This window comes from Eurosta solidaginis, chromosome 1 (genome assembly GCF_040869045.1).
Source record: "Eurosta solidaginis isolate ZX-2024a chromosome 1, ASM4086904v1, whole genome shotgun sequence".
In the NCBI taxonomy this organism is placed as follows: Eukaryota; Metazoa; Arthropoda; class Insecta; order Diptera; family Tephritidae; genus Eurosta; species Eurosta solidaginis.
The window spans coordinates 393,212,933-393,239,282 of NC_090319.1; the positions used below are offsets into that span (position 1 = coordinate 393,212,933).

General features: G+C 36.7%; 1 protein-coding gene across 3 annotated transcripts in view; it reads left to right on the forward strand.

Moving 5' to 3' along the window:
• Positions 1-26,350, forward strand: part of aralar1 (calcium-binding mitochondrial carrier protein aralar1) — a 59,737-nt gene that overhangs the window by 25,346 nt on the left and 8,041 nt on the right. For 2 of the 3 annotated variants that reach the window (XM_067763621.1, XM_067763622.1), the window contains 5 exons: positions 15,329-15,481; positions 18,841-19,003; positions 22,510-22,601; positions 22,670-22,864; positions 22,949-23,172. In XM_067763621.1, coding sequence (XP_067619722.1) covers positions 15,329-15,481; positions 18,841-19,003; positions 22,510-22,601; positions 22,670-22,864; positions 22,949-23,172 — 827 coding nt within the window. Of the gene's footprint in view, positions 1-12,494; positions 12,649-15,328; positions 15,482-18,840; positions 19,004-22,509; positions 22,602-22,669; positions 22,865-22,948; positions 23,173-26,350 lie in introns of those variants that run through there. The other variant, XM_067763623.1, reaches the window with a different exon arrangement.

Genomic DNA, 26,350 nt, shown 5'->3' on the forward strand with positions numbered 1-26,350 from the left:
TAGTCCCTTTATAACGTAATGTAAGAACAGCAAACTCACATTGTAATATCAACTGCGTCTAAAACCATTCCATAGTATAACATGCAAACAACAACAACTATGCTATAGTACATAAGCACGACTAACATTACAAAGCTAGGCCAAAAATGTTAACAACAACCAACCATGTATTAGGGGATGACCATCAGCCAAAGTAAATCCACCGAAGTGCGAAATAAAGCTTGAAATTGAATAGAGCGGAACTGTCAAACCAATCTCCCGTAGTTTTATATAAGCGTGAGAACGTATGATGAATGACGAACCACATTTCGCTGCCTTGTTAAGGCCGTTATGATTTTAAGGTGAACTTTCTTCCAGCCTATAGATCATCTTACGGAGTGCCGGGTGATACAACCTTACCTTCTATCCGACCCACCATTTCTTGTCTACTATTGACTTACTGCCCAGTCGTTCGTGGGATTACACAAATACTAATACTTTATCGTCCTACTTGTCATCCATGCGCCCATGTATTACACATCTCTTGGGAAATACTTTAGACTCTCATTGCTTTGAATGCGCTACATATCAGTAGGAGTGTATGGCTTATTGCCAAGGCAGGGATTTGTGAGAGGAAATGAGTTAGTTTGTGGCATAGAAAAGAAGTACTGGGGGAAAGAGAGGCACGACAAGGTGTGGTAAAGGTCGTTATCTTCTATAAACGCGCGCACACTCACATACTTACTTCAACTTAGTTTTTTTGGTAAATTTTTTGACATTGCCACGTATAAAGTACGTTTTTAAAGCAAAGAAGTAAGTCAAATGCTAGAAAGGATGTTAAAAGAATATGAGAAAAAACGTGCGATCTCCCGTAGAAGTAGCTGAAAGCTACAATTTCAGTTTGAAATTCATACTAAAGCTGATATAACAGACGGAAAGCCACAAAAGTCTACAAATTACTTGTATGTGAATGTAGTAAATCGAATGACATAGTATACGTTGCTACAAAAGCATAGGCAAACATATATACCGTAGTTTAAAACGGCTACAGATTTACAGACTGATATGGAATATTCCCTTAAGGAAGGCTCTTTACCTAAACTAGTGAGTTTAATGTTTTTTTTAAGTGAGCAGGAAAAATTTTGAAGCATTCGAAAAAGGCCCATTGTTTGGTAATGTGTGATCATCTTGTTTTAGTTATTTTTATATTCCCACTAAAAATAAGTAAGTATGTAAATCCAATTCTTTTTTTATCCAATTGCTAATACTTGTATGTATGTACATATAGGCACGTCACTAAGAATCGAAAGATTTATTTTGAGAGGACAAATTTTAAATTGACATTTAGGATCAAAGCACAAAGCTCCAATCGTGCGACACAACCACATCTCAACAGAAAGAATTTAAAAACGATTTTTTGAGAAACAGCATATGTATGTACGTATGTGCTTCTCATTCATATGAATAAAAAAATGTATATACATCTGCGAATGATAAAATAAAAATAAAACATTTTTGCGAAAATTTAGTGAATTATATGAAAATTGAGTGAGTCTCAAGACAAAAATTGTCAATTCGGAAAACGTTTTTGAAAAAATTCGAAAATTCCCAAAAAATTTTACAATATTTAGAATTTTAAGAATATTTAGGCTGTGTGCGATTTGACCTAAATTTCTACATAAATAGAGAAAAAACCTAAATCACTGGAAACTGTCGGTAAAGCAGTGAAAAATAAAAATTTAGATTTTTTATGAGCATACTTTTCAACCTAAATTCAAATGTCAAATTTTAAGAACAAAAATATTGATTTTTGAATATTGTATATGCAAATCAATGGCTCTTGTCCATTCAATTTAAGTAAATCTTAGATCATAGAGCTATGATCCCTACTGCGATTAAGGTCCGATCGATTGTACGTAATGGTGAGCTCAATTTTTTTCAAGCTGATGTTGATGACACAAGAATTGGAACATATTTGGCAGCCAAGTGCAATAATTGGCCGAAAGAAGTTATTGGAGGCGTACCAACATCACAGTATTGAATTCTAGATTGTGGAAAATGTCAGTGTGCACGTGCTCCACTATGTCCGAAAAAAAGCCTTATAAAACGGAGCCACTGCATTTTCTTGAACTGCTATCTTGGGATATGTACTTACCGCGAACCCTAACTGAACTCTGTTCTTTATAAGCGTGAAAACGCATCCAATATATCAAATTTCCCGTATTGTTATTATTTTCTTAGCAGAAATTAATAATTTAGGTTTTCAAATCAACTCGCACAGTTTTGACAGTTTTTTCCTAAATTATTGCAGTGCTGGAAAGTTCCAGTGGAATATTGGTTTAGGTACCTAAAATTTAGGCGAACTCGCACCCAGCCTTAATAAACTTTTTGAATATGCAGTTTTGTAGTCTACTTTAGGACCATTTTCTCAGTTCATCTTAAAGTTTTACATAACTTACACAAACAAATACTTTCAACAAAAAACTGTATTTTTCCGGAAGATAAACCTTTGAATTTACAAGGTTAAATTTTGAAATTTTTTTTCGAAGAGTATGTCATATTTGCATAAGTACACACCAAAACGAAACATTTGTGTGTGATTTTCAAATAAAAAGCAATCGGTTTGGTGAGGGAGGGGTTTGTAAACTTAAAAAAAAAAAAAAATAATAAAAAAATTTCGAAAAGTTTTTAAATACTCGTTTGATATAATTTTAAATAATTATCGTAAATGTTAAATTAAAAAGCACGTTGTTTTATTAAAAGCCTATCAACAATTACCCGCAAACATACCCTTGCCAGCGAAAAAAAAAACCGGGTACAGGTGCGTATGCGTAACGTTTGTGTTTATATGTGGTATAAAGTTAGAGAATTAGCGGTTAAAAATCAACACGAAACTGCATACTCATCAAGTTTCTGAAGTCCATATAAAAATTTAGAAATTTTCATGAATTATTGAAACTTTTGCAAGAAAAGTTTTAAAAATTTTCAAATAATTTTCATTATTCTATTCATGAAAATACACTAATGAAAGTAAAAAAAAAAAAAACTGAAAAGAATAGCAAATAATTTTTCCTGCTATTTTTTTGCTCGCAGTTGTATATAAGCCACGAAAAATTCGATTAGTACGAGGTGCATGCTAGATTAATCAAAATTGGAATGGAATTAGCTGTTCACTTTTGTTTACTGCCTTAGTTTTCTGAACTGGTAAGAACTTGGATATAGTTGCTTTAATTAATTTGTTTTCTGGCTCTATGCGACCCCTGCAGGGATTTTGTGTATTTTTGAAAGGCTTTTTTTTTAAATGGTAGGATGAATTTCAAAAACTAGTTTAAAGGAGTACTGCAACTGAAGTTATTTTATGAATTCCTCTATGTTCAAAATTGAACTAGGTTATTAATTGAGAAGCTTTTCTTACCGAGCAGTACAGGTAAGGGAAAGAAGATATACAGCGTTAGGAGGGGCTTGTTACCCGAAAGTACCGGATCTATATCCGGTGATGTACATACCACCAACATCGATAGCACTCCCTAAATTTTCGGGAGTGTCTTTATCGCCACAACAACAACAACAACAGCACATTTACAGGCACAAAGAAACGGACAGGAACAAAGAAAGGCAACTGCAGAAGGCACCGAGTGGTAGTGGGAATTGATAGAGAGAATTTCAGAGACAGAAGAAAGCTGATTTATGAAATACATTTTTCTGCAAATAGCAAATATTTTTCAGGAGTCGGTTTTTCGATTTCGTTTTTGGTTGCGATTTTGGTTTAACGTAAAAAAATTTACGGAAAATCGAGATGTTTTCCAAAAAAAAAAAACTTTACTAAATTTCAAATGATTTATAAGCGCAACACCATCGTTGATTGTGGCGATGTTACTGGAATGCATAAGCTTGTGTTAAACGCATCTATATGAAAAACTTCATTTTGCTGCGCGCTAAAATATAAATGATATCCATAGTATCAGTACTGAAGGTGCTCCTTTACATATTTCATTGGCCAACGTTGGCCAGTTCTTGCAAAATTATAAATTTTTCTCCAAGATGTCTCACTCCTCAGCGTGTTGTAAAGAGCAGATGTGACTTGATCGCTGATAAACAGCGTATACAATTAGTGAAAGAAATACAAAGCGGTTTCACAAAATACTCAGCAATACCTCGTCGTTCTTTTCCTGATATATTCAGTAATATTTTGAAACACACCTTTTTTAAAATTTTACTTAACTCATAAAGCTTCAGTAGATGATAACCAAATAATATAAATATAATTGGCGGCAGTATCCCATTCAAGCAAAGGTACATTCTTCAAGACTAAAATGATGGAACTCAATACCAAGCTCCAAAAAGGTTAGTGTGCATCGTTCTCTCGAAATTATACAAAATTCAAGTTTTCTGATAAACGCGCAGGGTTGTAGTGTAATGGTTCGAGGACTGTATTTTGACATCTGAGTACATAGGTTAGGTTAGGTTGAACTGGCCGGTCCACGAGGACCTGAATGAGTCCGTAGTGTTACCAGAAGTTTGTTTTAACGACCAAACTGAAAAACCCTATCAAAAACCAGGACCTTCATATATTATAAAATAACTCCTTCCTCTTGACAAATACTAGAAGCTTTCTAGGACTTGCTGCTTCTGGATATGACAGCTGTATCACTACTAATGGCTGGAGTCTTAGCCTGGCAACCCGCACTTACTACATCTGCTATCACTGACCAAGCCTAATTTAAAGGCATGTGTCTCCAGAAGGCAGTGTCCAGTCAGAATACTTGTCATGAGTCTACAGTCCTCTCCTTTTAATGTTAAGGTACGCCCACACCGATAGCAAAGTTGTATAACAATTGTTTTAAAATATGCTTGCAACTTGTTATACAACCAAGTTATCTAATTCCTTTGACCTTTACCGACAACCTCTGGGTAACACATATAACCTTTTATAAAAACAGAAAAAAAGTTACACAACATCGTGTTATACAACATTTTTCAGTTGAATTTCTAACAAGTTACATAACATTGGTTATATAACTGTTTGTAATACGTTTTGTTACTGGTGTGGACGTACGTTTAGAAGCAACTTTGTTAGTCTAAGGTTGTAAAACCTACGCATAATCTTCGACACTGAGTACATGATAAAATAAAATATGAAAAATAGTCTGAATTAAGCAAGTAAATAAATAGAAGCAGGATTGCCTATTGATTAAGGAAACTGTAATATATATAATATATGCTGTAGCACTGGTAAAGTTAAAAGTTTTCTATCTTTAACATGGTTATATTAGCCCCACTTGTATGCACATATGTTTGTAACTCTCTAGGCTAGGCGCGCAAAGGAAAATTAGATAATGTTTAGGAGACCCATCTAGCGGCAATTATTGAAGACTCGCGGCAGTGGTTAAATAACTCGCTGCAAAACGAGTTCCGCTTAATAGCGGAGATACGAACCTCTGTTGGCCTTTAGCCGAATGATCGGTTGCGATGAATCGTGGACACACACACTTAGTGGAGAATTACTTACTTAATTGGCGCTTAACCGTCTAAACGGTTATGGTTTCCAACAAGGCGCGCCAGTCGCTCCTTCGCTCCGCCAACCGGCGCCAATTGGTCACACCAAGGGAGTTTAAATCGTTTTCCACCTGGTCCTTCCAACGGAGTGGGGGCCGCCCTCTACCTCTGCTTCCATAGGCGGGTTCCGATAGAAACACTTTCTTGGCCGGAGCATCATCTTTCATTCGCATAACATGGCCTAGCCAGCGCAGCCGCTGCGTTTTAATTCGCTGGACTATGTTGATGTCTGCGTATAGCTCGTACAGCTCATCATTAAATCTTCTTCGGTACTCGCCATCGCCAACGCGTAGAGGTTCATAAATCTTTCGAAGAACTTTTCTCTCGAACACTCCCAAACCCGCTCCATCTGCTGTTGTCATGGTCCATGCTTCCGTCCCATATAGCAGGACGGGTACGATAAGTGACTTGTAGAGTTTGATTTTCGTTCGCCGAGAGAGGACTTTACTTTTCAATTGCCTACCTAGTCCGAAGTAGCATATATTGACAAGATTCATTCTTCGCTGGACTTCAGTGCTGATGTTGTGTTGCTAGTGTTGATGCTGGTTCCCAAATAAACGAAGTCTTTTACTATTTCGAAATTATGGCTGCCAACAGTAGCGTGGTTGCCAAGGCGCGTATGCGCTGACTCTTGGCTCGATGACAGCAGGTACTTCGTTTTGCCCTCATTCACTATCAAACCCATCTTTACCGCTTCTTTTTCCAGTTTGGAGTAAGCAGAACCAACAGCGCGGGTGTTTAGGCCGATGATATCAATGTCATCAGCATATGCCAGTAATCTGCAGCTAGTATAATTTTTTTTTTAGTGGAGAATAGTGTAGAAATAAAATGGAGAGACACATTTCAGTTGCAACTGTGTATAATGCATACTGAAATTTAGCAGTACTAATTTTCTGCGCAACAATATCGGTGGTGCAGCTAAAGTTTAACACTTAGCAGTAAATAATAATGTAACGAATTTACTGAAATTTCCCGTATTTGCAATCTTCTGCCAACGTTCTTATCGCTAAACTGTTGAATAAATAACTCCAATATTGAATAATGGAAAAATGGCCTTTATTAAAGTACTTCACAATAACACTTATACTTTGCAACGAATAGCTTGCTTAATAACCAAACTGATTGATAGCTCAAATGAAACTGAATTCTCGCCTCCACTGTTGTCGCCCTTTTATACAGTCCGACCTCCTCGTTGCATATTCCGAGGCTTTTCTAATTCCAGAACTTACTAGTTAGATATAAATTTCTCAGCTACAACTACAGATGTATAATTTTTATAGCTTCTCTCATACCCCATGCGCTTGTATGTGTGAGCGACACTTCCACAATCACAATTGCATACCTTTACGAGCATTTCAGATAAGACATCTGCATGTGCTTGTGCGTTGCTTCTCCGCCGCGTGCACGCATATGTGTAGACATAATGATTGAATTATTGATGTGAATTCAGGTCACTGCTTAGCATCGGCCTAGAGATGGCAGTACCAGTTGCTAATATTCGTAACCCTGCCCTCCACCTAAGTCTGATCGTCCCGATCAGACAAATCTCTCGATCTAAACGCTGCTAGCATCTCCAAATGAACCACCCTACTACTTCGTGGTGTCCCAATTGTTTGTATGCGGTATATGGTGTCACTGATCTTCTTCACAACTTTGTACGGGCCTTCCCAACTACACCGAATCTTGGATGGAACACCTTTTCGCCGGTGAGGGTTGTATAACAGTTCCAAATCTCCCTCCAAGAAATCTTCCGAATTATTGTTCTCATCGTACCTGCGTTTTATCTTACTACTCATTAACCTTGATCGTTCCCTCGCACTCTGTTGTTTTGCCAAAGAACTACTTTGTAGAGCTGGCTCTTGACGGATTGGCTTCACATACTCAGTATCGTTCCGACGTTTCCCAACAGAAGTGCGCGCTGCCTGAAACCACCCTTGCATTCTTTCTGGAAAATTCTTTCAGTCGTTTTAGTGCGTCCATTAGGTTTTGCCAATGCCAGTGTTTCTCTCGCAGGTACTTTTGGTATCGCTTTATTTGGCCCAGTCGATCCATCCTTTCACGGTCTCTGTCGAATTTTCTCCACCAGTACCCGATTACTGCTGAACCCTTTCTCCAAACTAAAGTTAAGTGGTATATCCTGGTTCTTATAGCGCATAATCTTTCTCCGCATATCGATCCTGATGTCATGGTCAACTAATCCGCCACAATGAATTTGTGTAGAACCATGACCTTTCCACTGAATACCTCACATATCACTTCTCCTTGGACTTGGTTATACTCGTCAGTGACTGTACGCAACCTTGCTCCAGGTAACGGTTTTATTCTCCTGTTGATCAAGTCAGATCGGATTAAGGAATGAGATGCGCCCGTATCTACAGTCAGTACACGCTCCTTGCCATCCAGCTTTCCTTCGACGGCAAGACTGCTCGATTTTCGTCCAATTTGCGACACAGATATCACAGGACATTCAATAGCTGGATCTAGCTCTCGATCTCTACATCTTACTCGCTCTTGCTCATCCCCTCCAGCTTTGTTATTAAGACCACTCATGCTGTTGCAACCTCTAGGATCAAGATCGCACTGACGTGCAATGTGTCCGGGCTTCCCGCATTTGAAGCATTTGATAACTCTCTCACTCCGCTTTTGCGATCCTTTCAGCGCCTCCAATATTGCGTCTACCCACCCTGGCCTTTCCACTTCCACGCGATGAGCTTTGTACGCTGACTTACTCAAAAGTGAGGGTGTTTCCTGAGTCAGTGCATGCGATACCGTTTCAGCAAATGTTAGTTTTGGATTCGCATATGTTTCCACATCTCGTATGCCATTTATGAAACTCTGGATTTTTACCCTTTCAGTGTATTCCACGGGTGCGTTGGCATTTGCAAGATGAGCCAATCTTTCAATATCTGAAGCAAACTCCTGCAATGTCTCATTTGCTTTTGGTAGCGGTTTTGCAACTCAATTTGAAATATCTGTTTTCTATGCTCGCTTCCATTACGTCGTTCTACAGCAGCCATCAATGCTTCATAGTTGTTCGGCTCTCCTTCGGGAATCGTCTGTAGGATTTCGGCTGCTGGCCCCTTCAATGCCATGAACAGTGCAGCAAATTTATCTTCCGCATTCCAGTTGTTCACTGCTGCGGCCTTCTCAAACTGTAGCTTGAAGACCTGGAAAGGAACAGAACCGTCAAAGGATGGTGTCTTTATCTTCGGATTGCTTGCTGAAACAGCTGGGCGATTTAGTTGTAACTGCCCCATACGACCTTTCAAATCATCGACTTCTGCCTGAAATTGAGCGATTTTTGCATCCTGCGCTTCCAGTTTTGATGATACCCTTGCTTCCTGTTCTGACAGTTGCGAAGATATGCGAGATTCTTGTGCTTTCAACTGCTCAGCCATATATGTCTTCTGTTCTTCTAACTGTGTTTCTGTCTTAGATGTTATACGTGTCTCCTGTGATTCCATTTGGGATGCTATACTTACCTTTTGTTCTTCCAGTTGAGATGCCAGTTGAGATGTTATATCTGTCTTTTGCGATTCCAGTTGAGATGACATTTGCGATGACATTTCTGAAATACGTGCCTCCTGTGCTTCCATCTTGGATGTTAAACGTGTCTCTTGCGATTCCAGTTGAGAAGCCACTGTCGATGTTTGAGCAGATATTGCAGCCAAAATCATGTTCAAGTCTGTGCTCGTAACTGTCTGCGTAACTGTCTCTTCCATTTTTGTTGTTTCCTCGTCATCAAGATGAAAGTCATACCCTTCCACGTCAATTCCTTCTAATTCCATTGCCTGTCGTAGTCGTTCCTGAAGTTCTAGTTTAATGCCGGTTGTATTCAATCTACGGCTCTCCACCGCCTTCTTCAGTTGCTGGATCTTCAATTCACTTAACTTTGACATGCCCAAGTTATATTCGAAGTCTTCGGAATTTATTCAACAATTCCTCTTATAACACCAACAGCCTCTTATAACTGCAATTCCCCTTATTTTCAATCTTCTGCTAACGTTCGTATCGCTAAACTGTTGAATCAATAACTCCAATATCGAATAATGGAAAAATGGCCTTTATTAAAGTACTTCACAATAACACTTATACTTTGCAACGAATAGCTTGCTTAATAACAAAACTGATTGATAGCTCAAATGAAACTGACTTTTCGCCTCCACTGTTGTCGCCCTTTTATACTGTCCGACCTCCTCGTTGCATATTTATAGGCTTTTCTAATTCCAGAACTTAGTAGTTAGTTATAAATTTCTCAGCTACAACTACAGATGTATAACTTTTATAGCTTCTCTCATACCCCATGCATGTGCTTGTGCGTTGCTTCTCCGCCGCGTGCACGCGTATGTGTAGACATAATGGTTGAATTATTGATGTCAATTCACGTCACTGCTTAGCATCGGCCTAGGGATGGCAGTACCCCTTAGTGTTGCTAATATTCGTAACAATAATAATAATAATAATAATAATAATAATAATAATAATAATAATAATAATAATAATAATATATTTATTTAATTCATTCCCATGGCGAAAAATCATGGCACTTTTCTGCTTTAAATGGGACATATCTAATATAAATACACATAAAATTAAGTTTATTGCGGCCCTGACAGAAATTTAGTGTTATACGGAGCTATGTTAGCACAGAACATTTTGCACTCTGAGAATGCAAAACACTTTCCGAAAATTCTTATATAAGTGAGTCCCATGTGAGAGAATTACGTTAAGAAGCTTAAAAACACATTTTTTTAATAAATAAATTTTAATTATTAGTTATTTTAACTGTAACAAGTTTAACAACTTAAATTGCTGAACCCTTTGAATGGTGTATAAATGTAACATTTTTATTTACTTGTGTCTGTTAAAAGTGCCTCCCGCTCCGACACATATGATAACGCTTTAACGAGGGTAAGAGTTATTATTAGTGAGAGAACAAAAACCGTAAATTAACACAAACAATAGCTATAAAATTTATAAAGCATCCAATATCTGTTTGAACTTAACCCGCCGTTACTCGCGCGGGGTGTAAATTACACCCCAACACTATTAATTACGGTCATACATTTTTTTCTAGTTGTACCAGGGCCGGAATTTTTCTAATAGCTGAGTATATTTATACACTTTATTAGTAGGTTCATGCTGGTTAGTTTCAGTTTACCGTTTAGCTAAACGGAGCGTCTAAATTTCGGGTGAGGTCTCTGTTGCACCCCGCGAGTAACAGCGTAAAGAAAGTGTTCAATAGTCGAGATCGAAATTGCTATCTTTACCCAAAAATTTGAAAAGGTTATTAGATGCTTCCACGTCTCATACTAACTCAGATTCGGAAAACAATCAAAAAAGGATGAGGTGTTCTGTGTGTTCCCGTTCAAAGGACATAAAAGTTAAAACTAAATGTGATTTTTGCCAAAAATATATGTGCAAAAACCATATGGGCAATTCTGCAAAGATTGTACTACCTTGGAGTGAGTTACCGTTCTACATTTTTTTTATTAATAAATAATTTATGTTCATTATTATTACTTGCTAAGAAGGCGAAAATCAGTTAATGTTTCACTCAGTTGAGTGTTTTTTTTTAAATGAAGTCTTATTTCTTAATTTTTTGTACCTTGTTTTATGTCTAAAATTGTTCAACAAAAATGAATACTTATTTATTAAAAAAATATTAATTAGTATTTTCGTGACCTTATGTACAACATGTATTAGTTAGCAATCTCTAAGTTTTCACCTTTCCAAGAAATAATACATTTTAGCTTGGGGTGTATATGACACCCCGCGAGTAACGACGCCCTAAAATAAGTTCGCGAGAAACAGCGGGTTAATAAATTCGCCTGTCAGCAATAATTGACAGCTTAATTGGAGATTAGTAATGAATGATTTTAAACATTTTTAGAGATTCGGTAATATATATCGGGACTAGTTATTACCGCCGAATTCGAAACATTATTAAAATATGTTTCAACATAGCATTAGCATGTCCACGATATTGAGATTTGCGATATTCGCCAACTATTCAGGGTCATATAGTGTTATGAGATCCGTGATGGAGAACAGTTCTTTTAATTGCAACAGCTGAACTGTATACTCGATTCACTAATACCGCCACTAGTCAGCAAGGAAATGCAGTTAGTTGCTTGCGTTTTTAATTGTGTTTTTTTTTAGTTGATTGCTGTTTTTTGATATAGGGATGTAATATGGCGGTTGGGCAGCTTTTGTACTTTTTCACTCAACAAGAACAATGCAGGACTAGAGTTGGCAAATATCCATGTTTCTGTGATTTTGACACAACTACTAAAACATCCCATTAAACAATTTACATTTTAGAATGCAAACTTATACGATACAACATATAAAATTGAAACTATACCTCGAAACTATACTATATCAGTTGCTAGTTTTCAACTCAGTGACACCACGCGCGTGTCGAAACAATTGTATTGTTATTAATAAAACAAATCAAATTTAAACGACTTAAAGGTGTAGTTTCAATTTTGTTGTAAAAGAGCCCAGTAAGTTTCAGACACGACTTGGAAATAAACGTGACATGTTTCCTGTTCCCAATCAGCGTTATAAATAATAGCAATCACCGCTTAAACATAGCTCTCTTCACAGGAACAATTCGCTGCTATGCTATGAGCCAATAAAACTCAAGCTAAAGTTATAAAGCATATAAAAAATTTAACTAAAATGCAAATTGTTTTTAATTATTTCCAAAAACTCTTAGAGTTATGTGGTATATACCCAAATATAGAAACTTTAATTGCTTTTTATAAAAAGATTCCGTAATAAATTTGAGCGCCAAAATTTTACAATCTCACGAAACCGGCTCTGTGCACGCGATTAAATGTTTACTTAATTTGAGTTGTTGGCATATTTGGTTTTGACAAGTGAGTAAAGCCGGCTGTGATGAGGTTCGGAAGCAATGATGAAATCGTAATTTACTCAGTTGCCGTTTCGCTAACGACTTAAACAGTTGTGAAATTAAGAAAGTGATGAGTGTAAAAATAGAGGGCAGTAAAAGCAAATCCAACGTCAAAAAATATAGGATAGGAATCAAAAAATTTGTGCAAAGAGAAATATAATACATATAATCGTCACAAAATGCCACAGTCTGTACGTAAATAGCTATACAGACTTATTTATTTATAAGTGTATTATTATATATGCATGTACATATTTATCCGTAGATATGTATGTATGTGAGAACATACGGAAATATAAAAGTATCTATGGGGACAAATTGTATAAACAAATGTATGCTTTTATCAAGATATTTCCTCTCTTAAACGATGCTCTTTTATTTTCTCTATAATACACATAAACATTTTGGTAAGAGCTTTAGGGTACTAAGAAATTGAGATACGATACCACACATATATATATGTGTGTTCAGATAAAGGCGAGAAAGGGGGTGCGGTGTAGGAGCCCCCGCAACATTTAACATGAAAAGTTTTCTATATGCGTGCAACATTCGATGTCCAAACCCCCATTCTGACAAGAAGATGGGTTTTAAACAGTTTTATTTATATATAACTCTCTTCGTGAAAACACTAGATATGGAATTTAAAGTCAAGCACAAAATTGTAACAGACTGCTTTTTATTCTCGAACCGTATACATTTACTGAGGTTTTTTCGACGTGTTTTAACTGCGGACTCCCGGTTTTTATTTCATACTAACCTTTTTCAAAGTTCACTGTAAAAGATAAGACAGAAAAAAGCTCGGATATAATTTTTTATTTAAATCCAATAGGCGGGCGGCCTCCGTGGTGTGTGGTAGCGTGCTTTTCCCACCATACCGAGGATCCTGGGTTCACGGCCCAGGCAAAGTAACATCAAAAAACACTCCGAGTGTATTTCTGCCATGAAAAGCTCTCAGTGAAAACTCATCTGCCTTGCAGCTGCCGTTCGGAGTCGGCATAAAACAAGTAGGTCCCGTCGCACATTGGAAGAGAAGCACGGCCTAAAATCTCTTCGGAGGTTATCACGCCTTATATTTATTTATTTTTTTTTTTTAGGTCTGGAGGCAGGACGTGTAGAATGACATGCAATGCTGCTGTCGATGTAGTTTTTATGGCACGCGTAATGCTTATCATTGATACTCTGCATACCCCCAAAGTTGTTTGGTATAAGTATTATTTTTTTGTATGGCTGTCCACCATACAAGGACCACATAGTAAAGTATGGGCTTGACAATTGCCGTAAGTACCCATTGAGAGAGTTTGGGTGATAGGCCCCATGTGCATCCTCTTGCATACATACAGTGCCGCGGAGGCTTTATTCTGTCTCTTTTCCATACAGAGTGTCCACGACAACTTACTACGTAGTATAACTCGTAGGTAGTTTGTACTTTATTTTTCTTGTAAGGTCACCCTTCAGACCAAGGCTTAGTCCAATTAGGGACCTTATATTTCCTTGTAAGTAAACTCGATTTGCTTTTGGGCGTTGCCGGTTAACCCGACTCCAGATGCCCAGGCATGTATATCCCGAAGTACGCCATCCATCAGAGCTGATTGTTGTTAAGCATCTGCCGCTTATGATGAATGAAACGTCATTTGCATATGCCTCTTCCGTGGAACCGCTTAAGCAGTTGGTTTATATTCATCGTCCACAGCATTGGTCCACCTCAAACGGCGGCGATTGCCTCGCGTATACCCCATTGCCACGCGATCATTCTGCAGCTTAGCATGGAGCCGATCTAATTTGTTAAAGGCGGATTAACTTCAATCGAGTTGAGACTGTCCATAAATGCTCATTTCGAGACTTTGTTGAAAGCTCCGACAATGTCAAAAAAAAAAACACCTAAGGCATATTCCTGGTGTTCCAGGGCTTTCTATATATTCATGACCACCCTATGCAATGCAGTATCGACTGAATTGCCTTTAGATTTAAGCATGTTGTGCTGAAGAGAATAATTCTCGTTCATATTTGATTTTATATTCACATAATTTTAGAACATATTGTTACGAATATTAGCAACACTAAGGGGTACTGTCATCCCTAAGCAGATGCTAAACAGTGATATCATGCACATCCATAAATCAATCATTATGTATCTACATAGACGAATCAATAATTATGTCTACACATATGTACGTACACGCAGCGGAGAAGCAACGCACAAACACATGCATATATCTTATCTGAGGTGCTCACAAGGGAGGGCAATAATTTGTGCAAGTATTACTCACGCGCATATGAGAAGCTATAAACGTAGTTGTGGCTGGTGATTTTGTAGCTGATAACTAACTAGTAAGTTCTGGAATGGAAAAGCCTAGAAGTATGCAACGAGAAATCAAAAAGTATAAAAGGCCGCAACAGTAGAGGCGCGAGAATTTAGTTACATTTAAGCTATCAATCAGTTGAGTTAAGCAAGCTATCAGTAAGCGAAGTATAAGTGTTATTGTGAAGTACTTTAATAAAGTCCATTTTTGCATTATTGAAGATTGAAGTTATTTATTAAACAGTTTAGTGATTCGAACTTAGCAGAAGGTTGCAAATAAGAGGATTTGCAGCAAATTCGTTACAATATTTTTGTCTTAATTACTGATAATAGTAACCCAGAAATTCAGGAAAAAAATACCCCCACTTACACTGTTTTGATACGCCCTTGCCTATACATATACTTACTAGTTTATGTATAATATACAGTTTTCAGGTTTTCATTTAACTTGACCTTTTTATTATGTTTTGCAAATTTCAATGTCCATTTTGTACTCTCTTATTTAAACAGGTCTTAGTTCTTTAAGCAGAGAAGATTAAAATATATTAATTTTTATACTTTTTTTGTTCAAGGGATCGTCGTTTCTAAAACGTGCCAGCACCGATAAACTCCACGAAGTCTTTCTTAAATACGCTTCAATACAAAAGGATGGCGATAAATATATGACCAGTGAAGATTTCGTGAGAAAATTTCTTGGACTCTTCACAGATGCAACATTTAATGATGTGAGTATGACATGTGATGCTCTTATATATACAAACACCCAGCCGAAAAACTCATAATTCTCCCATAACTCGTTGGAAACTTAAAGCGCAAAGTCAGCAAAATCTATAAATCTTATAAAATAAAGTCGCTAAATGCCATGTATGCACATAACTTCACACAGAATGCTCCGATTTTAAAACGGTTTTTTGCATTTGAAAGCTTAGCTACGTGAGATGGTACAGTTACTATAATCTGAAGGTATATATTATAGGGGCGTGGCAAATTGCCAAAATGTAGTAAAAATCATAAAATTTTTGTTTACACAGCTATAACTCATAAACGGATGGATGGATTTAAAAAATTCTACTTTTCAGTAAAACTTTGAAATATTTACCTTCGATCTGCATCAAAAAAAAAAAATACTTGATTCCTTTCTTATATCAGCCAAATTGTTTAAACAAAAATAACATTTTTATAAAAAAATGCGTATGTGTGTTTGTTCGCTGTGAACTGTCCGCGCTAATTGCTTTTGAGTGAGGCTAGATGCCCCACATACATACGTACATATATAGCATTCGCTGCGGTATTTAACTTCGGGCGTAGGTTTATAAGTATGTATGGATGTACATCACTACATAGTATAAAACAAAGTCGCTTTTTCTGTCCCTATGTCCCTTTGAATGCTTAAAGCTGCAGACATTGGTGCTTTATCGGTAACCGTATCAGTAACCTTATAACAGCTGATTCGACCAACCTTATGAGAATCAATGCAATCGATTATTGGTGCCGCTAAGGTCGTAACCGTATCGTAGCCAACCAATTGGGTTTTGGTTTACCGTCGTAACGATAAACAGCTGATTACGTTAGGAATACGACTACAGCGATACGACATACGGCACCAATGACTCCCGCTTAAACCTTTAAAAATACGCAACGGATTTTGATGCGCTTTTTTTAATAGATAAAGAGTGATTGAAGAGGAAGTAACGGATGAACATATTTCGCTGAAAATTGGTGGAGGGGTAGCTTAGAACCAGGAGACAGACATAGGCTAATTTTATCCCGTTCTGGATAGGGTCTTGAGATCAAAACGTGGACCTGGGTAATCCGGGATATGTTTGTACAATATGCGTGTCGAATGTAAGCTGTTTATGAGTACTTTGATACGGGGTATTTTTCGTACCCGCGTGTAACTAGGGTCTCGAGATATAAGCGAAAACGTGGACGCGGGTACCCCTAGAATGTGTTTATAGAATATGGATAACGAATGAAAGCTGTTGATGAGTGCTTTAGTACAGTGTAGTTTTCATACCTATTGGTGACTAGGGTCTCGAGATTGAGGCCAAAACGTGGACCCGGGTACCCCTAGAAAGTGTTTATGCAATATGGATAACAAATGAAAGCTGTTGATGAGTGCTTTAGTACAGGGTAGTTTTCATACCTATATGTGAAGGGTCTCGAGATATAGGTCAAAACGTGCATCAGGGTAACACTAGGATGTGTTTTTACATTATGGGTATCAAATTGAAGCTGTTAATGGGTGCTTTCGTACAGAGTAATTTTTATACCGCTGGGTGACTAGGGTCTCAAGATATGGGCAAAACCTGTACCCGGATACCCCTAGAATGTGTGTGTAATATGGATATCCAATGAAAGTTGTTGCCGAGAGCTTTAAAGTAATTTTCATTGCTATATTCGATTTAGTTGCATTAACCTGGCAAAACTGATAAATGTGCATGCGAAGCCAAAATAAAGACATGAATTAATATTACCCACATAACTATTTACATACGTCCTATTCGATTTGCCTGGTAATAAGGGACGAAGAAGAATGGGAAAAACTTTAGAGAAGAGAAAATACGGAAGGAGAAGGAGACTGAGAAAGAGATAATAGAGTGAGACGAAAATAGAGATAGATGAAGCGAAAAGACGGAGGGAGGAGTGAATAAAAGGATTAAGAAAAATTGATGAGGGGGAGGAGGGGGGCAGAGTTAGACGGAAAAAGTTTATTAAAATGTATGGAGATAGACCAAATTTAGGGCAGAATAACGTCTGACGGGTCTGCTAGTATATACATATATCCATATAGACAATTGAAAAGTAATCGCAATGTAAGCGCCGAATTTCTGCAGATTCTGACTTCTGATCTGATATTCTGATCTGAGGAAAACTGCGAATGTCACTTACAAAGTTATTAGAGTTTAGTCATGTTATAGGGATATTAAATATTGAAAGGAGTGATAATTTTTTCACGATAAACAAACCCCCAGTGCGAATAGTTATGGGTTAATTGATTAGTTGAAACTGATTTGACTATATATAACCTTGGTTAGGAGCCATACTTCAGATTTGGTTAATTTTGTGAGAAGGTAGGACAAAATATAATGACATGCACAAACAGAAAGCGCTCTCCTAATATTTCTGAAGTTTTCTCTCATTTCCAATTTTTAGATAACAGCATGGTTCAATTATATACAGGTTGGCTCATCTCATCAGCTGATTTTAATTATGTCATTGCATGGTCGAAGGGATTGTCAAAAAGAGATGGCAAACTCAAAATGAAACCAACACATTGGCAACATTTTACTTACACATACAAAAACTGCTAAGTTTTATGTTTCCATTCCATACCATTTGCACCAACACCAACACACAGATTTTGACAATTTGAACAGACATATTTTGTTGCTTTACAGATGAGCAAACCTGCATATAGTTGAACCATGGATAACAGTTTATGTATGCGTCTCTTTTACAGGTTAAAATTGACTCGAAAAAACCACTTCACTTTTACTCAAGATTTGCTAACAGGGCCGTAGCGCCTCAGGCAGATAAATACTGAGATCATTTAATTTTCACGTGATTCAATGTATGCATGCATGTTTGTAGTATAAGCAGCGTCGCGAGCAGTTTAAAATGTCAAGCAGTCAAGTAATAAGACAACACACCATTCTTGTTGTAGGTCGGATATACGAGTATGTATCTCACATCAATTTAAACTAAAGGGGAGATGGTAATTTTTCTACTTTTGCGATATCGAGATTGTTGAAACTGGCCGAGCACGGCATTCTCTTAACCCGGCTTTTCATATATAAGTAGTTTTGCTAAGAGCAAATCTCTTTTTTTATATGGAAGACAAAAGAATGTCCCTTTTTTCCCTTTTTGTAAATTTTATGGCGAAATATTCATCTCATAAACGGTAATTTCCCACAATCTGGCGTAACTGAAGAAGTGAACGTAACAAATGAACAGTACGGCTATGCTTAGGTCACAGTTCGATGTACCTATGTATGCCCTACTTGATTTTTATTTAACTTTTAAAAATTCAGTTAACTTATAGCACTAATTGTTTAATCTTCTTACCAATCATTTGTTTTAGGAATCTGTGCGCCTGCTAGCCAGAATAGCCGACACCAGCAAAGATGGGTTGATTTCGTTCGCTGAATTTCAAGCCTTTGAGGGATTGTTATGCACACCGGATGCGCTCTACAAAACAGCATTTCAGTTATTCGATCGCAAAGGCAATGGCACCGTGGATTATGGTAAGTGTCAAGGTCATATATACATATATAGTTTTCCGCCACATTATAATACCTATACTATGTTATGGTTTTTCTTTTGGGAACTAAAGTTTAATTGTCTGTTTGACAATCACACTTTTTAATTTGTATTTTATTAGATTTTAATTGCAGTACATAGTTTCCGAGCCCCCATTTGATATAAAATGACCTTGATCAATTGTCATTACACAGCTGGTTTATAGTTTTATTCAGCTCCTGTGGGAGTATGTTTATTAGACTGCGTCGAAAAAATAGCTAGTTGTAAAATATTTCCTTCGGATGTCTTTTTGAGCTCTGAATTCGTTCCCATAGTTCTATCTGATAAACTAGTAGTAACCGCTAAGGTATGCTTGAGAAAGCGTCTGCTGAAAAACGCATATAAGATAGAAGTACTTCTAAAGATCATAATAATGGCATAGAAATTTTACAAATTGAATGTAAAATGACCAAGCTGCAATTGAGCAAGCAATTTCGGTGATTAGATTCCAAATTTTAGATGGACCGTAGCCCTTTCAATATCAACTTGAACTTCAGATGCGGTCTCTTGCAACTGATTAAAATAAAAAAAAAATAAATGTAAGGCGCGAAAACCTCCGAAGAGATCTAAGGCCGAGCTTCTCTTCCAATTTTTATGCCGACTCCGAACGGCATCTGCAAGGCAGATGAGTTTTCACTGAGAGCTTTTCATGGCAGAAATACAATCGGAGCGCTTGCCAGACAAATTAAATAATGATACCGTTTAAAAAGTGCTTTGTTCATCATATGCTTAGTTATTAAAAATTTAATTTTTGCTGACGGCTTACCGGCCAGTTCAACCCTACCCAATTGTTCCGCAAGTTTTAAGCGTGCATACAACCTCACATAGACTGAATGTGTCCGTAGTGTAACCAGAAGTTTGTTTAACGACCAAACTGAAGATCCCTATCAAAAACCAGGACTTATGTATAAAATAGCTCCATCCCATTGGCAAACACTAGAAGCTTTCTAGTAACAATGGCACTTGCTGCTTCTAGATCTGTCAGCCGTGTCACTCCTTATAGCTAGGGTCTTAGCCTGGCAAGGGCGGGCACTAGCACAAAACCTGCTCGTTCGTTTCTTCCTCCAACCCGCTTTCGAGGGGTGCGCCCTTTTTAGCTAGTTCATCCACTTTTTCATTCCAATCTATTCCCATATGTTCTGGGATCCAATATATATATATGCCTCTCCCTGTCCCGATTCTTTCAAGGGATTACTCACACTTTTAGATGCTGTGCTATGCGAGACTACTGCCTTAATTGCTGCTTGGCTGTCAATATAAAAGTAAACCCGGTTTAATCTATTCTCTTCCAGTTTTTCTACTGCTTTGGTTACAGCCGCTACTTCCGCCTGGAGAATGCTACAGGGATCTGACAGCTTGTAGGATCTGTTTATTTCCCGAACAGCACAGTACCGCCTCGTCCGTCATTTCAGCACCCTTGTGCCAACCTCCCACCTCTATGATGTAATTGATGACGCCATACTACTATGGCTGTATGATCAAGCTGATCCTCGTTACAGGTGTTAACGCTATGTTCTTTGCCACCAGGTCTGCAGGTGGAATGTGCAGAAGACATACTGTGCAGCCGGTGTAGTTGTTTGCACTGTTCTCGTAATGCTAAGCAAGCATTGAGAGCCCGTAATTTTCCGCGCATGTGCATAACTCGATGTTAAATTTTCTATAAAGGATCAGATTTTTATGTACAAAGGAAAATGTTTGACCTGAAAACAGAACACTAAAAAATACATACATATGTACGTATGTGTGTAAAAATTAAATGAAATGAAAATATATTTTTTATCAAAATTTTTCGAATGCCAACAAAACAAATAGGTAATGCTTATTTCCTGAATAATCCCAATTGTTTAGAAATTAGCGATAAATAATCGAAACGGATCCATGCTTATAAGCTTATAAAAAATTGCTAAAAGAAAGCTTTTTATAAATATTTTTCTAACGCTTTTTTAAACGATAATTTTTATTTCAATAATCTATACGTGCGCGGCCACCGTGGTGTGGTGGTAGCGTGCTCTGCCTACCACACCGTATGCCCGGTTCACATCTCGGGCAAAACAACAACAAAATTTTAGAAATGAGGTTTTTCAATTAGAAGAAAATGTTTCTAAGCGGGGTCGCCCCTCGGCAGTGTTTGGCAAGCGCTCCGAGTGTATTTCTGCCATGAAAAGCTCTCAGTGAAAACTCATATGCCTTGCAGATGCCGTTCGGAGTCGGCATAAAACATGTAGGTCCCGTCAGGCCAATTTTTAGGGAAAAATCAAGAGGCCTTAGATCTCTTCGGAGGTTATTGCGCCTTATTTATTATTTAATCTATACGTATCATATTTGTACACACATATATAATTTCCTAATTTCAAACGCACATTAAATGGAGTTTACCTGCAGTTCTAATGCATTCTTGAAGCCATTCTGTTTCATATACAAAGTTTATGAAAATAATTTAAAAATTTCTAAGCTGAAAAAAGTTGACAAATATAATTTTTTCGTTTTGTTTGGCAACATTTACAATTTACTTTGACAGTTAAAATATTGATGCACATTTACTCTCAACCCTTACAAAATGTTGGCTGAAAAAATTTAAAATATATTTAATGCTGAATTTATTTCAAGTAACTTTTAAAAAAATTTACAGAAAAGCCTGTTGGGATGTTTTCTTTACACATTTTTTATAAATATGTAAATAAATACATATCGTTAGCTTAATTCAAAACCTTAAAACTGTGTTTTTCGCTGATTTAAGTAGTATATTAAAAAAATGTATTTTATTTTGTTGGTAAGGGCCTTTGTGAATTAAGCAAACGATATGTAAACCAATATAAGGAATCCCGTCACATTCCCATAATTGAGTAACTGGTTTTTTTTTTTAATGATAATATGTCGTGAATTTGGCATTCGTTTCTGAACTTAACATATACAAAAACCTACATGTCAAGCTCAGCATAACGTCCGCATACTTTGTGATGTAATATGTTCTGCTCTGCCAAAATACTTAATAGAGGAATGTTTGGAAGAAATGATATTTATCAGGTTCATAATGACTACCCTAACGATTTCTTTGTGAGTCTCATCCTTTCCAAAAGTAATATTACGGCCAAAGAAATCACATATAAATTTTGGTCTCTATCGGAAGAGAGTTAGGCGTGTGGAACAGGGGTCAGTAGTAATTTGCCAAACACACCGAGTGTATTTCTGCCATGAAAAGCTTCTCAATGAAAGCTCACCTACCTTGCGGATACCGTCCGGAGTCGGCGCAAAACATCTAGGTCCCGTCCCGCTAATTTGTAGTAAAAATTAAAAGGAGCACGAAGCAAATTGGAATAGAACCTCGGCATGAAATCTCTTCGGAGGTTATAGCGCCTGGGAGTTTTTTTTTTTATAGGTGTTCCTGTTATGAACTTGAATTAACTTAGAATTTTGCACATATTGAAATTAATGTTTATTTTTCTCTTTTCAGCCGATTTCGCCGATATCGTACAAAAAACCGAATTGCATTCAAAGATACCTTTCAATTTAGATAGTTCCTTTATAAAGCGATATTTTGGTGAGGTAAATAAATGTGTATTTTATAGCAACCCACACCCTTGAGAGAATTATTTCTTAATTTTATCTTTTAGAAAAAAAATCGTAGCATCAATTATGCGGAGTTCACACAATTACTCCATGACTTCCATGAGGAATATGCAATGGAAGCATTCCGTAGCCGAGATCCAGCTGGTTCTGGATATATCTCACCCTTAGATTTTCAGGATATTATTGTTAAAGTTAAGAGACATTTACTCACACCTGTTGTCAAGGATAATCTAGTATCGGTATGTTAAACTAGAGTTGTATTTGTTCTTTAACAACGCCAATAAATTAATAAATTATAAATATATTGATCCTTCCATCAATAGGTCACAGAAGGTCACAAAGTGAGCTTCCCCTACTTCATCGCATTCACTTCACTGCTTAATAATATGGAATTGATTAAACGTATTTATTTGAATGCTGCCCAAGGTAATCGAAATGAACCGGTGACAAAGGACGAGCTACTTTATGCCGCACAAACAATGAGTCAAATAACACCGTTAGAAATTGATATTCTCTTTCAATTAACCGGTGCGCTTCATCAAACTGGGTAAGATCTTGCAATTGGAGTTGAGGGAATAGACACACATAATACATGCATACAGTTATACATATTTACAAACATAGTTCTACAATATTATTCTATTTAGCATATTAAAGGATAGGTTGTATAGAACTTTAGAGTAGACAATAAAATAGTAATGTACTCATAAAATCAAAAACAATTTGTTGAGTAGGCCTAGAAAAATTTCCTGTGTTAAAATTTTAGCCTAAAATGTTACATTTAATAAAAAGTAACTGTTACATGTAGGGAAAATAGAAAGCAAATGAACTATTTACTATCATAACTTAGGCATTCATCTGTATTTACTGGATTGGAAAGATTTGTATTTACATACAGCAGCAAACCGGTAAATATCAGGGGCAATTTTCATCAAGTTTCGCCAATCAAAGTCTTTTTTATTTAAAAAATTATATGATGCTTGTAACTAATATTATGCTAACTAATCCCAACCACGTTTCCGAAAAAATTCGAGAAATTTTACGAAAAAACGGTAAATCGTTACCGAGATGGTCGAGCCTAGTACTTAGTGGTACTTGTTACCGGAACATACCAGATCTATATCCGACAAACAACAACAGATTTATTTGAATAGTTTCCATTATAAAATTCAAAGAGATTTTTATACTCAGCTGAGCAGAGCTCACAGAGTATATTAACTTTGTTCGCATAACGGTAATCCGTAACGGCATAAACTAATCGAGATAGATATAGACTTCTATATATCAAAATGATCTCGGCGAAAAAAAAATTGTATGATTTTTGATAATCGGGGATTGCCCATATTGCTTTTTTTCTTTTTTTTTTTTTTTAAATGTATGAAAACATTTATTTGAAGCAATTTTTTTAATTTTATAATTTATTTAATAATTTGGGAAAAATTTAAACAACGTGACATCAGGACGGACAAGGCGACAGCCGTTTCGATTATACCTTGTAAATCTCTTCAAAGCCTTTTCTCCCGGGAGTGGGAGTCGAACTCGCACCCCTACGATAGTTGAAATGGTTGTAAACGCATTCAGCTACGTCATGCCTGTTGTGAAGTCTTTCCCAATTGCCTTCTTTTTGCATATTTTAATCTTTTACACATTGCATACTTCGTATGCAATTATGTGTTAAAGCTATGCTTGGTACGGCGGTTTTCAAAGAAACTTTGGTTTTGTTGCTGTTTTCGTTCTATTTATAGAACTACAACGAATTAACCAATTTTGTCTGTATGTATGATTTTTGATAATCGGGGATTGCCCATATTGCTTCAAATAAATGTTTTCATACATTTAAAAAAAAAAAAAAAAAAAAAAAAAGCAATATGGGCAATCCCCGATTATCAAAAATCATACATACAGACAAAATTGGTTAATTCGTTGTAGTTCTATACATAGAACGAAAACAGCAACAAAACCAAAGTTTCTTTGAAAACCGCCGTACCAAGCATAGCTTTAACACATAATTGCATACGAAGTATGCAATGTGTAAAAGATTAAAATATGCAAAAAGAAGGCAATTGGGAAAGACTTCACAACAGGCATGACGTAGCTGAATGCGTTTACAACCATTTCAACTATCGTAGGGGTGCGAGTTCGACTCCCACTCCCGGGAGAAAAGGCTTTGAAGAGATTTACAAGGTATAATCGAAACGGCTGTCGCCTTGTCCGTCCTGATGTCACGTTGTTTAAATTTTTCCCAAATTATTAAATAAATAAGAAAAAAAAATTCATTTAGCCATGTCCGTCCGTCCGTAAACACGATAACTTGGGTAAATTTTGAGATATCTTGATGAAATTTGATATGTAGGTTCCTGGGCGCTCATCTCAGATCGCTATTTACAATGAACGAAATCGGACAACAACCACACCCACTTTTTCGACATCGAAAATTTCGAAAAACCGAAAAAGTGCAATAATTCATTACCAAAGATGGCTAAAGCGATGAAACTAGGTAGGTGCGTTGATCTTATGACGCAAAATAGAAAATTAGTAAAATTTTGGACAATGGCCGTGGCACCGCCCACTTTTAAAAGAAGGTAATTTAAAAGTTTTGCAATTGTAATTTCGCAGTCGTTGAAGATATCATGATGAAATTTGGCAGTTACGTTACTACTATTACTATATGTGTGCTAAGTAAAAATTAGCAAAATCGGATAACGAACACGCCCACTATAAAAAAATTTTTTTTTTTAAGTCAAATTTTAACAAAAAATGTAATATCTGTACAGTATATAAGTAAATTATGTCAACATTCAACTCAAGTAATGATATGGTGCAACAAAATTCAAAAATAAAAGAAAATTTTAAAATGGGCGTGGCTCCGCCCTTTTTCATTTAATCGTCTAGAATACTTTTAAGGCCATAAGTCGAACAAAAATTTACCAATCCTTGTGAAATTTGGTAGGGGCATAGATTCTATGACGATAACTGTTTTCTGTGAAAATGGACGAAATCGGTTGAAGCCACGCCCAGGTTTTATACACACGATAACTTGAGCAAAAATCTATATATCTTTACTAAACTTAGTTCACGTACTTATCTGAACTCACTTTATTTTGGTATAAAAAATGTCCGAAATCCGACTATGACCACGCCCACTTTTTCGATATCGAAAATTACGAAAAATGAAAAAAAAAATGCCATAATTCTATACCAAACACAAAAAAAGGGATGAAATATGGTAATTGGATTGGTTTATTGACGCAAAATATAACTTTAGAAAAAACTTTGTAAAATGGGTTTGACACCTACCATATTAAGTGAAAAAGTTCTGCAGGGCGAAATCAAAAGCCCTTGGAATCTTGGCAGGAATACTGCTCGTGGTATTGCATATATAAATAAATTAGCGATACCCGACATATGATGTTCTGGATCACCCTGGTCCACATTTTGGTCGATATCTCGAAAACGCATTCACATATACAACTACCACAACTCCCTTTTAAAACCCTCATTAATACCTTTAATTTGATACCCATATCGTACAAACACATTCTAGAGTCACCCCTGGTCCACCTTTATGGCGATATCTCGAAAAGGCGTCCACCTATAGAACTAAGGCCCAATTCCTTTTAAAATACTCATTAACACCTTTCATTTGATACCCATACCGTACAAACAAATTCTGGGGTCACCCCTGGTCCACCTTTATGGCGATATCTCGAAAAGGCGTCCACCTA